Below are 14221 nucleotides of genomic sequence, written 5' to 3'. Positions count from 1 at the left end.
TGCGCGGTGAATACAGCGAACCCGTATATACAAAAATTGCATTTGCCATTCATTGTTTGCGGTAATTAAACATAATTAAAGAAAGTTAGCAGACCTTGCTTTTTATTTATCCGGACACCGGATGTGTTACACGCAGCGTTCACACTAGCTAGATCTGAAAAGATCATTTGCACACATTTGTATGCTAAAAGATTTCAGTTTGTATTGACTGCTATGTAGGTTAAATGTACACTTCAAATGCAGCTGTTCTACAACTGTGAGAAGGAGGTGAGAAGGCGAACTGACGGGTTCAACGTCAGTCATTCATTCTGTACTATGAGTCTGGTCTAACATTGTTAGTACTGAAAAACCCTACTGCACATTGTGGTGGAAATTCTAACCAATCAGGAGAGAATTTGTCATTTCTTCAAACAATCAACCTTTATTTGATAAGAATTGCAATAATGTAGCTGGTCAGCCCTGCACTCTGAGGTGGAAGGCCGAGAGCTCGATGACACAAGGAGTTCAGAAGCCTTATATAGTCAAACTATCTTGTGCATATAGAAAACACGTGAATGAGACACAAACTAACTGTGAATTGGTAGTCTCGTTCTGTAGCAACAGATAGTTATTCTAGTCTTCTAGTGAGGTGTCAAAACAACAGGAAATCACTCTAGACACAGTTCCTCTGCAGTAGATCAAGCTCCTTTGGCCTGTCTGCCCAGAGGGTGTGTCTAGAGCTAGTCTAGAGATAAATCAAGAGATAAATCAAACCCAGCCTGAACTGTGTGATGTAGTAGGGAGTTGTAGTTTCTCTAGAGATAAATCAGATCCAGCCTGAACTGTGTGATGTAGTAGGGAGTTGTAGTTTCTCTAGAGATAAATCAGATCCAGACTGAACTGTGTGATGTAGTAGGGAGTTGTAGTTTCTCTAGAGATAAATCAGACCCAGACTGAACTGTGTGATGTAGTAGAGTTGTAGTTTCCAACAGGCCAATATTCTACATAGTTTAGCGCATAAAACGTAATTAACTACAATGAACATAATCCATTGTGTGCCTACTTGTCTTATCTGTGTTTCTTTTACACCTTCTATGTAAAAGAGACAGAAGAATGCATGATGGTCAATGCTATCTGGGACATCCCTACCCTAAACCCTTAACCCCTACCTTAACCATTTTAAATGTCAACTTCAATGGGCTAGGGACGTCCCAAATATGTATCTTTACCTGAAAATACATGATCTGTGGTATTCAGCAGTCATAAAGCCTTAATTACTTTAATGAACTACTAAAATAGTGATTTTGTCAGACAGTATAGACAGCAGCTCTACACTTTATTGACTGACTGATCCATTCATCCTTCCATCCCTCCTAAGCCTTCCTCTCCTCTGAAGACCCAGTGAGGGTGGAGCTCAGTCAGAGAGCTGTTGAGGGACTGGTTAGGAAGAACACTTCTACAGCCAGAGAGGTGAGGTCACACATGGTTTAGATGGTAAATATTTATGTCCCCTTAGTGGTTCATCACGTCAGCAAAAGGGAATATGTTCCATCATTTATTATTTTTTATTTACATTACTGCAAATTGTCCACTGATATTGGTGCAGTGGTGGGCCGTCAGGGCCTGCAAGGCCTTCTCTGCTGGCCTAAACATCATCAGAATATAATTTTTTTTTAAATATATTTTCCCACAAATATCTATTAAATTATTCCCCAGAGTAAGAGTTATACTCTTCATTTCATAGCTTTCCTCTTGGTTGCACTGCTTCCAGCCCCAGGTTGAGATTTGGAGGGCTTGTCTTTATGTTAGATCTTTTATCCAATCATATTTAGCCATCATGTGTTGCCAGGGGTCTAAAATCTGCCCTCATGCCTTCAGAATCAACAGTGCGGGCGCTTGTCGCTTATAGTGAATGGAAATGAAAATTTAGTGTCAACCAATCAGCTTTAGAGTTGGCTATTGTACGCCTGCTGGCTGGCTCCAGTGTTACACAGGAGCCAGCTGGCAGGCGTAGTGCGTGCACGTCTTTTGATTGGATTACCAATATTGAGAGGCAGGTCCTATGGAGATCTAGGAAACTGAATTTGATAAACGAATTAATTTGCGTACTACTAAGCTGTTTTTTCAACCCACAATGGCGGAAGGAGGAGAAGATATCGATTTGGTCGAGGATATAATTATAACGCCATTCTCAAGACGAACTTTTCAAGAAAAGTTAGACATTGTAAGGAGAGGTCGCCCGACGCCACAAAGCCTGTCACAGGCGGGAAAGGGCTTCGTTCGCTCGCCACTTTCAAAGTTTCAACTACGAGCGCTGTCAATGGGGTGAGCGCTGTCAATGGCTCCTTGGCTCCGAGAAGCACTGCAAACTGTACTGCTGGGAATGCCTATTATTTGCAAGTGATCGATTTGGTGTTTGGAGCCACACTGGCTTTGCAAACTTGAGTTGTCTAACCAAGGCAGCAACGAGACACTAAAGTACGGCTGGGCACTAACAAGCAATGGTGCTTTTGAAAACTTTTGGAGACACCGGAGTGGATCTACAGCTCAAAGAACACGCGCGCAGGGCAACGGAACAATGAAAAGGTGAAGGGAAATATTGAAAAGACTCATTGATTGTGTCATGTTTTTGTCAAATGTCAATTTGTCAATTTCAAGGTGACGCAACGCCTGGTTATACTGCGTTTCTGTCTAAATGTATAGTGTCTAGAGCCATGGCATCATAATGAGGTGGATTAATTCGGGTGGGACTGTGTAGTACCTCACTGAAGGCCCAGGCCCCAGGCCCACGGCACGCCACTGTATTGGTGTAATTTCTCACCCCTTTTGGCTGAATGAAAGTTAATTTCCCCTCAGGCACATGCACTTGTTCTTTGATATTATGAAGGTCATTTGTGTCAAATGTACTTTTCCCCACATCTCTTTACATTGCTTATGCATATTTGGTGGCCAGACTCAAATTCCAAACACAATGCCCATCCTGGCAGATCTAAACCTAATGCGAGCACATTGTGACTTTTGTGCATTCAGACCTAATGCAGACCTTGTGCATCCAGACCTATTGCAGACGTCACATTTAGGTGCCAGGTGTAACTGAGGCCATAGATGCTCCATATCCATTACTTTGAGTGTTTTATATAATATGACTAAATGTGTTTCTTTCTGTGTTGCAGGGGCAGTCAAGAAATGGAACAGCAAGGCCACAGAACATGACATAAGCAGAGCTGTGGGAGACCACCTCAAGCCCCTGGTAGAGCCGGGGGTGGTGTTTACCACTCCATTACGCCTTCAGCGGGCTTGAAAAGTGGGATTGATCCATTTCTTTACTTCAGTTCTCAATAGTTGAATCCTTTGACATATTGTTGAATTCAAAGATATTCATTTTCAACAAATGCACTAGGTTGGTTGAAAAGTGATAAACTATATACTGTTTTTCATACTAAGATGGACAAAGATATGTGTTGCTTTTGCACATATTTGTTCATTGGTTTAGCAAGATTCTGGTTATTGGTCAGTCATTGGGTTCATTTGTTTTGCAATATGATCAAATCAAGCTTTATTTATACAGCACATTTCAGACAAGGATGCAACAATGGCTTCCTAGGAAAAAACGATTTACAACAAACAGAAGATAAAAAAACGATTAACAACTGAGAGACTAATGAGCATTCTAAGGAAATGCCATTTGATTCAAATATTAATAATTGGATGCAATATCCAACCCAAAATAGAACCATGTTTTTTTAGGGGGGGGGGGGGGGGGGGGTCTGTAGACACAATGGGGGTGTCCACTGAAAATTGACTAGTAACAACAACTGGGACCTAAAAGACACCCACCATGAGACCCACTAAATCTGCCCAAGAAGAAGCAAACAAAAGAAAAACCCACACCAAACTAAAAGACAGGAAGCAAACCAAAAAAGTGGAGCAACTAAAGGTGTTGACTCTCCACATTGATCAAGACAACTGGAGCACTGGGCCAGACACTCTTAAATAGAACCTGGACCAGCTCAGGTGAAACACCTTCCCACTAACAAGATGGACAAGCCAGTACAGGTGTAACACATACTAACTAAAGAGGTGACACCAATCAGTGAGCCCTACGTGCTAATGAGCTATACGTGCTAAAGACCAACCTAAAAACATAAATGGAAAAACCAAAGACAACAAATATATCCCCCCCCACTATCTTCTAGAATTCCCGTCTTCCTAAAACTCACTAGCTTCTAGGACTCTTGTCCCCTTGAAACGAGCCCAAACAAAACTAATCTCCAATGCAGAAAAACGTGCAGTCAAACTAAATTGGGATCAATGGCAACGCACTGGCTAAACGCAAAACGTGTTGACTGCCCACCCTTGAGACAATCAGCAACCAACTCCTGCAATATCCATAGTAACGTTCCACCTCACTGCGGAGCTTCTCTCCCTTTTCAGGGTTCACTCGATAGGCATGTTGTTGGATCGGGGCCCAGTCCCCAATGTCATGCTCTAGTACATTTGGGTTGGCACATCTGAGAATGAACCCTGATATTCTAAAAGCAGGGCAACAACGTCAATATAATAGTACCCAAAAATTGTCAGTTGGTTGCAGAAATAATTATGATTACTAAATGTTACATGACTTGTAAAGATGAAATATCAAAACCAAATGTACACCCCTTTGTTAAAATGTATTGGCAATAATTAACTTAATGGTGATGCATGGAATAATAAAACGTGTATCTTTTGTCATGCTGAATGTTTGAAATATGAGGTGATTTCAGTCCTGCTTCTTCAGTAATAGAATAAAGACAATTAGCACTTGGATGTTGTAAAGAAATACTGGACTGATGTAAGATTGTTAATAAAATTGATTATAGACCAATTTATTATGCACGTTTGTGGCCTGCTGGAGGTCATTTTGCAGGGCTCTGGCAGTGCACCTCCTTGCACAAAGGCGGAGGTAGCGGGCCTGCTGCTGGGTTGTTGCCCTCCTACGACCTCCTCCGCATCTCCTGATGTACTGGCCTGTCTCCTGGTAGCGCCTCCATGCTCTGGATACTACGCTGACAGACACAGCAAACCTTTTTGCCACAGCTCGCATTGATGTGCCATCCTGGATGAGCTGCACTACCTGAGCCACTTGTGTGGGTTGTAGACTCCGTCTCATGCTACCACTAGAGTGAAAGCACCGGCAGTATTCAAAAGTGACCAAAACATCAGCCAGGAAGCATAGGAACTGAGAAGTGGTCTGTGGTCACCACCTGCAGAACCACTCCTTTATTGGGGGTGTCTTGCTAATTGCCTATAATTTCCACCTTTTGTCTATTCCATTTGCACAACAGCATGTAAAATCTATTGTCAATCAGTGTTGCTTCCTAAGTGGACAGTTTGATTTCACAGAAGTGTGATTGACTTGGAGTTACATTGTGTTGTTTAAGTGTTCCCTTTATTTTTTTGAGCAGTGTATATATATTTTTTTACAAGTTTCCAAATCAATAACCAATATGTAGAAACAGTTTGGGATAAATTGAAAACCTAAACATAAAATGGGCTATATACACAAACATCTGCCACAATAATCATATTACTTGTATTTTTTAAAACAAGCACCTTGTAAACTGCACCAGAAATGCTTATGTTTTGACAAGTAGCAATAAATCACTGATATCGATTAGGGGGGAAATCAGGTTGTATGTGCTGTTGAAATGAACACAACTAAAAAAAACACATGGAAATGGGAGATATCCTTTACCTCACTGGTTAGAGGACAACCTGCAAAAGACAGTCAGCTACATTTTGGAGTGATGCCTTTCAATGTAGGGGTCGCTAAACAAAGGAACGCAACACTGTTAAGTTTAACAACACTTTTTGTTAGTCACGTTTTGTGTTAAATCACATAAATAGTACTCTTTCAATTCAGAGCCTGGATTTTTCCCCTGAGGCTAATATCCATATCATGCTGAAATCAATTGAACAGGGGACGACATTGTGACATCATTAAAATACTCCTTCTACACATTTAAAACATTCTACAGTGTGACAATATTTCATTGATATCATGAAACAACTCCTTCATGTATGTATTTTCTGATGTTTGATCAGAGATCTTTTATTAGAGTATCTCTTGTCACATTGATCACAGCTATGAGATTTCTCTCCTATGTGTGTCTGCTGGTGAACAATCAGATTGCTAGATGTAGTAAAACTCTTTACACATTCTTCACAGCTATAAGGTTTATTTCCTGTGTGTCTTCTCTGGTGTGATACCAGGTTGCCTGACTGAGTAAAACCTTTCCCACATTGATCACAGCTATAAGGTTTCTCTCCTGTGTGTGTTCTCTGGTGTGATTTTAATTGTCCTGAGCGAACAAAACTCTTTCCACAGTCAGAGCAGCTAAAAGGTCTCTCTCCTGTGTGGATTTTCTGGTGAATTTTAATGTCTGCTGAGGAGGCGAATCTCTTCCCACATTGCGCACAGATATAAGATTTCTCTCCTGTGTGTGTTCTCTGGTGTAATATCAGGCTGAATGACTGAGTAAAACTCTTCCCACATTGAATACAGCTATAAGGTTCCTCTCCTGTGTGTGTTCTCTGGTGTAATATCAGACTGGATGACTGAGTAAAACTCTTCCCACATTGGTTACAGTTATATGGTTTCTCTCCTGTGTGCGTTCTCTTGTGTTTAGTCAGACCGCTAGATGTAACATATCTCTTCCCACATTGATCACAGCTATAAGGTTTCTCTCCTGTGTGTGTTCTCTGGTGTGATTCTAAACATCCTGAAGAAACAAAACTCTTTCCACAGTCAGAGCAGCAGTGAGTTCTCTTCCCTGTGGGTCTCTGCTGGTGTTTCTTGGGGTGTTCTGATCTGGAGAGGCTTTTTTCTGCTTCATGATGTTGAGGTTCCCCAGAGGATCCATGATAATCATGTCTCTCTCCTGTGTGAGCAACAAAGTCAGACAGATAGTTAAAGGCCCACAACAGCGGAAATCCACTATAAAAGGTGATGCCAACAGCATAGCCATGATGTTGTACAACAATTGACGTGTGTAATGAATGTTACATTTATTTGAAATTTGTCTTAAAATGAGCAAGAACAGTCATATTTTGTCTTGTTTTCACATTAGTAGTAACATCTAAGATTGTAGACTAGAAATAAGCTATTCATGTTGTTGAAACTCTAAGCAGTGTGCCAGACAACTTTTAGTCTCCAATTAAGGACCTTTCTGTGTTTGCTAAAATTGTGGCACGAGGGCGATGCACACGCAATCTGGTTGTAGAAACTCTTCCATGCTAATGAGGAAACCACTATTTAAATAAAGGTTACATTTGAAAACTTTTTATAAAACATACAGAGCATTCAGAAAGTTCAGACCACTTCCCTTTTTACACATTTTGTTAAGTTACAGCCTTATTGAAATGTTTAATGCCTGTCCAAGAGACTGTTGACCAATCGCGTTCACATTGTCATGCTGTGACGAGCAGTTCCTAAGCAAATTCTCACAAAAATCCCTTTTTAAAGTCAGGGTATGAGTCGATAAACATGCCTATTTTCCCCAAAAGTACGAAATGTCACGATTGAAAAGCTATATTACAGAGAAGTAAATTATCTCACACCTTTGAAAATATTTGTGAGATAATGTAATGTTGTGCTTGTTCACGGAGGGTAATTCATGCTAATGTAATTTTTTAAGCTGTTAAGAATTTGTTCTAGTTAAATAAAGGTAAATAAAAATAAACAATTGAAATAGTGTTTTATGATAAACCGTTTTCTACAAATCCGTCAAGGCACCAACTTTGAGAAGGTTCTAAAACAAAGGTTTCAAACCAATTCATGAATGTAATTGAATCTAGGTATGTTTCACCTTTAATGTAATGGAATCTAGGTATGTTTCACCTTTAATGTAATTGAATCTAGGTATGTTTCACCTTTAATGTAATGGCATGAAAAAATAAATGGCTGAATATTATACAATGACTTATAAACAGCTCTAACAATTTCACCTCCACAGGAAATCTACACTGGCAATTCTAGAATATACTATATAGTCTATAAACCTGGTTAAACTATGATTATGACTTCATGGATGAATTCTAAAATATAGTATATATATTCTATAAACCTGGTTAAACTATCATTATGACCTCATGGATGAATTCTAGAATATACTATATAGCCTAGAAACCTGGTTAAACTATCATTATGACCTCATGGATGAATTCTAGAATATACTATATAGCCTAGAAACCTGGTTAAACTCATTATGACATCATGGTCAGTGAATTCAGCCCTGAGCTGGACTCCAACCTGGGTCCAGTGACCGTCAAGCCAACACCTTATTACTGTTACGCCAAGATGTCTGAACTTCTTGACGAGGTCGCTAGGTGTTGGGTTAAGGTTGCTACAATAGCTTTCTCTATGAATTTGAGAGTGGTTACATTTCTCCAGCCCCAAGTCTCTGGGCAGCCATTTTGTTTCTGTTTAAATACTAGGTTGTCCCTTTAAAAAATCCACACAACAATCAACCAATCGGCAGTTGAAACCATAACAAAGCTGTAATTCCACCACTGTTTCAGTAATAAGATGATGATGGGGCTGGAGAAATGTAACTACTCTCAAATTCATAGACAGACCTATGATGGAAGGACTGACCATCCATGATATCAACATTATAGTTTTAACCATGTTGGGGCTATACAGTGTTTGTTTATCATTTACATTGTTTCTAAACATTGGAGTAAAAAAAGCTTTTTTGTGGTTCTGATGGGCTACAACAGTTGAACTAACTCATGAGGCATGTGTTATATTCTTCAAGAATCAATGGCTATAAATAAATAATTCAAAAGTCCCAATATGGATACAGCAATTGCAGATTTCCGCTTTAACACCAAACATCAGTTCAACACCTGCAGAGTTTGTGCCTCTGTTTTTAAGACAGTACTTACTAGTATTAATCAGGGCCCGGTGTCCCAATAGCATCTTATGGCTAAGTTCATCATTAGAACCATTGGATGCCTTAAGATGCGTTTGGGAAACCGGGCCTAGATATCCAGTTTCCTCCTCTTCATCCTCTTCTTCTTCCAATGTGACAGTAATCTCCCCCTCCTCCTCTTTCACTTCAAAAACAGCATCCTCCTCCTTTTTCACTCTCAATGCGTCTTCCTCTTCTTTCACTGAAACCTCTTTCTCTTCTTTAACGGAAACGTAAATCTCCTCTTCTTTCACGGTAACAGCCTCACCCTCTTTCACTCTAAACGCGTCTTCCTCTTCTTTCACTGAAACGTCTTTATCTTCTTCTTTCACGGTAACAGCCTCACCCTCTACTTGTTTTTGTATTGTAACAGCCTCCTCTTCCACCTCCTCTTTCACGAGAGCTTCTTTCTCCGTCCAGCAGACCCCCTCTTCTTTAGCAGGAGGAGAGTAGCTTAGTGAGCTCATGGTCGGAGATGTTAGCTAGCTAGGCTAATGCTAACTGACTAATTACAACAACGCCGTAAATATGAAATAAAATCGGATAACTAACTAGACAACAGAAGTGGGTTTAAAACACAGTGGCTAATATACACTAAAGCGTCTAAAGAGCTTTGTTAGTTCGGCTATTTAGGCTAGCAAGCTACCGAGGTGTCTGATTAACTGTTGTTGCTGTTGAAAGAAGCGTTCCGTCCACTAGATTATACGTCACACAAGCAGCATTGTCTTAAAGTCGCACATCTGCTGACTGGAGTGGGTAACGCAGTTGAGTAAATGTACATTTTATTTTCAGACAACAAGTTAAAGTGTAGGAAGCATGAGTTTTTACTCACCAGTGTAACAACACAGTGTGGTTAAAGACTTAGTAACCTAGTTGTATTCACGATCTGGTTACCTATAAGTATTTGAATTATCACATATCTTAAATGTTTTATTTCACCTTTATTTAACCAGGTAGGCTAGTTTAGAACAAGTTCTCATTTACAACTGCTACCTGGCCAAGATAAAGCAAAGCAGTGTGACACAAACAACAACACAGAGTTACACATGGAATAAACAAACGTACAGTCAATAAAACAAGAGAAAAGTCTATATACAGTGTGTGCAAATGAGGTGAGATTAGGAAGGTAAGGCAATAAATAGGCCGTAATGACGAAGTAATTACAATTTAGCAATTAAACAATGGAGTGATATTTGTGCAGAAGATGGATATGCAAGTAGAGATACTGGGGTGCAAGGGAGCAAAAAATTAAGAACAATATGGGGATGAGGTACAGTTGAAGTCGGAAGTTTGCATACACCTTAGCCAAATACATATAAACTCAGTTTTCACAATTCCTGACATTTAATCCTAGTAAAAATTCTCTGTCTCGGGTCAGTTAGGATCAACACTTCATTTTAAGAATGTGAAATGTCAGAATAATAGTAGAGAGAATTATATATTTCAGCTTTTATTTCATTAATCACATTCCCATTGGGTCAGAAGTTTACACTCAATTAGTATTTGTTAGCATTGTCTATAAATTGTTTAACTTGGGTCAAATGTTTCAGTTAGCCTTCCACAAGTTTCCCACAATAAGTTGGGTGAATTTTGGCCCATTCCTCCTGACATAGCTGGTGTAACTGAGTCAGGTTTGTAGACCTCCTTGCTCGCACACACTTTTTCAGTTCTGCCCACAAATGTTCTATAGGATTGAGATCAGAGCTTTGTAATGGCCACTCTAATACCTTGACTTTGTTGTCCTTAAGCCATTTTGCCACAATTTTGGAAGTATGCTTGGGGTCATTGTCCATTTGGAAGACCCATTTGCAACCAAGCTTTAACTTCCTGACCGAAGTGTCAGGAAGTTAAAAGCAGATGTCCTAACCGACTTGCCAAAACTATAGTTTGTTAACAAGAAATGTATGGACTGCTTGAAAAATGAGTTTTAATGATTCAAACCTAAGTGTATGTAAACTTCCGACTTCAACTGTACGTGATCAATAACTGTAGTTGGATAGGCTATTTACAGATGGGCTATGTACAGGTGCAATGATTTGTAAGTTGCTTTGACAGCTGGTGCTTCATTAAAGTTAGTGAGGGAGATATGAGTCTCCAGCTTCAGTGATTTTTGCAATTTGTTCCAGTCATTGGCAGCAGAGAACTGGAAGGAAAGGCAGCCAAAGGAGGTGTTGGCTTTGGGGATGACCAGTGAAATATACCTGCTGGAGTGCGTGCTACGGGTGGGTGCTGCTATGGTGACCAGTGAGCTGAAATAAGGCGGGGCTTTACCTATGTATTTATTTATGTATTCATTTATTTCGGGATTAATCCACAGCAGATTTATGGAGAATTGCTGTGGGTGAGTTGAAAATTGAATGGTCCCGGCGTATAAATGTATAAAGTTGACATTACATCATAAAATGTATTTCATCCATACTGTGTGTATCCCATCTTTGCAACTTTGGAAATAAATGAACTATCCATCCATTGCTCCTTCCTGTGTTGACTCACTGACTTCAGGGACTAGGAACTAACTCGATATCTAGCTCAAGCTTGCCATCGTTAACCACCTTGTGCTTATGTTTTCTACTGGGAACCCGTTAGCATGGTAGGCTCTGGTGCCTTCTTTCCGTGGGTTCAAAAGGACAGAGGAAATCAACCTGCTTGCTTTTTGTTTTGTCAACTTTTCATTAGGGGGGTTACGTTTGATACCAGAGCTACGAGGCATGCGTCAAAATCGCTAAGCAGTAAACTTCAAAGCATTGTGCCGATGCCTGTATCACTTTATCAGCAGCATGTGATCAATGATGTCTGGAAATGAATTTCATAGTATTGGTATTGGGCTTGTTCGATATTGCAGCCGACACTGCAGGCGACTGGCGACTGACTGATCTTCAAATCACCTTGCATCATAAATAACTACTCATTATTACTTATAAATCAGTCAGCCAGTCACCATGTACCCACAATGCAGCATGGATTTGATGCTCTCAAACACGGCCAGTGGTTTAGTAGATGACATAAAGGCTATGCTATGCACATGCTACACTGTGGGACATAATCTATAAAAATGTGTCTGTTCTAAATTCTGTGTTGCTCAAAGCCTTGAGTAATGAACCTATTTTTGACACAAATGGCTCGAAAGCGTCAATGCTTCAGGAAGCTTTCTTTCCCCATCACTACTTTTCAGCATGTTCTCTGTGAAATAGACTACGGGAGTTTTGTAACTTTTTCCACCTTGGCTTAGTGCTACCGCGCTAGCTGACTGACATCTGGAATCTATCTATTTTGGATGTTGGGGATTTTCCCTGCCATCCTTCTGTATGTCTCTGCTCTTTTGATCTGCAGTTATTTTTTAGATGTGTTTTGTTCGATGGCGTTATGTATTTACAAAACAGTAGTTTACTTTAATTACTCAAGTCATGAGTTCAAACGATTGGTTTAATTTGAAGTTCTACATTTGAAGTTATTTCTGTTGTAGTTTACATCATAGAGAATAGGCTGGTCCTTCATATTACTTTACACCTGACTTTGGCATTCTTCTGAATTCTGATTGGTTTTATGTAATAACTCCAAAAATAGAACAGTGAGGTGTAACTTTGCATTGGGACTTTATTTTATATTTTATAAACAATACAAAACATACACATACACATACAAACAACAACATCATACAAACATTACCTACATTAACTAGAACACACCCCCATCTCCATTAACTACATCACACCTGCCTAGACCCACTAGAACACACCTACATCTCCATTAACTACATCACACCTGCCCAGACCCACTAGAACACACCCCCATCTCCAGCGCCCGCATCACTCTCCGTCACATGGCCTCAAACTCCACCATTTTATTTCTCTCTGTCGCCCAGCACTTTACATTTTTAGATAATAAAGCATTTGACCTTTCCATTGCATTAACAACGGAGGATTTGTTGATTTCCAGTATCCCTCTACACATGTACTGAATTGGAATTATCCCTCTACACATCTACTGAACTGGAATTATCCCTCTAAACATGTACTGCACAGAAATTATCCCTCTACACATGTACTGCACTGGAATTATCCCTCTACACATGTACTGCACTGGAATTATCCCTCTACACATGTACTGCACTGGAATTATCCCTCTACACATGTACTGCACTGGAATTATCCCTCTACACGTGTACTGTACTGGAATTATCCCTCTACACATGTACTGCACTGCAATTATCCCATTGGCTGGCAGAAACTTGCTGTTTTTTTTATTGAGCAATCAAGGCTGGCTCAGTGATTTTTGTGATTGGTTGCATTTCAGTCACATGTGCATACGGGTGAGGGGTGTCTGATGTCTGCAGGTCAATGCAACTGAGAATGGTTGGAAAAATTACTTGTGTCATGCACAAAGTAGATGTTCTAACCAACTTGCCAAAACTTTTTTCAATGACTTAACAACTTAATGTCAACGTACTTGCAGCCTATACACATGGACGCAGTATAATAAATTGGTCTATAATCAATTTTATTAACAATCATACATCACTCCAGTATTTCTTGACAACATTCAAGTGCTAATTGTCTTTATTTAACTACTGAAGAAGCATGATTCAAATCACCCCATATTTCAACTATTCAGCCTGACAAAAGATACATGTTTTATTATCCCTTGCCTCACCATTAAGTTAATTACTGCCAATACATATTCACAAAGGGGTGTACATTTGGTTTTGATATTTCATATTTACAATTCATGTAACATTTAGTAATAATTATTTATGCTACCAACTGACAACTGTTGGTACTATTATAATGACATTGTTGCCCTGCTTTTAGAAGATCAGGGTTCATTCTCAGATGTGCCAACCCAAATGTACTAGAGCATGACATTGGGGACTGGGACATGTCTGTGGTAAGGACAACTTGGTTGCTGATTGTCTCAAGGGTGTTGCATCCATGTATGAAATGTGCTGTGTAAATAAAGCTTGATTTGATTTGATTTGAACATATTGCAAAACAAATGAAACCAATGACTGATTAATCAATAGACTCTTGCAAAACCAATGAACATATCTGTGCAAAAGCAACATGTATCTTTGTCCATTTTACTATGAAAAATAGTATACATTCAGTATATCTTACACTGTGTCAAAATAGTGCATGGTATGTAAATTTTGTTTCACTTTTCAACCAACCCAGTACGTTTGCTGAAAATTATAAATGCCCCTGCAACACAGAAACACATTTAGTCATATTATATAAAACACTCAAAGTAATGGATATGGAGCATCTATGGCCTCAGTTACACCTGGCACC

The 14221-nt window shown here is 39.6% G+C and overlaps 1 protein-coding gene across 1 annotated transcript; it reads right to left on the bottom strand.

Annotated features, from left to right (window-relative positions):
* Window positions 1-3901: 3901 nt before the first annotated feature.
* Window positions 3902-9618, bottom strand: LOC129860431 (zinc finger protein 436-like). Its single transcript, XM_055930818.1, has 2 exons — window positions 8908-9618; window positions 3902-6899 (listed from the first exon to the last, which is right to left on the bottom strand). The coding sequence occupies exons 1-2, from the start codon at window positions 9398-9400 to the stop codon at window positions 6034-6036; spliced, it is 1359 nt and encodes a 452-aa protein (XP_055786793.1). The 5' UTR covers window positions 9401-9618; the 3' UTR covers window positions 3902-6033.
* Window positions 9619-14221: the final 4603 nt, after the last annotated feature.

Source organism: Salvelinus fontinalis, chromosome 8 (assembly GCF_029448725.1).
Source record: "Salvelinus fontinalis isolate EN_2023a chromosome 8, ASM2944872v1, whole genome shotgun sequence".
Taxonomy (NCBI): Eukaryota; Metazoa; Chordata; class Actinopteri; order Salmoniformes; family Salmonidae; genus Salvelinus; species Salvelinus fontinalis.
This window is presented reverse-complemented; position numbering and strand designations above follow the sequence as displayed.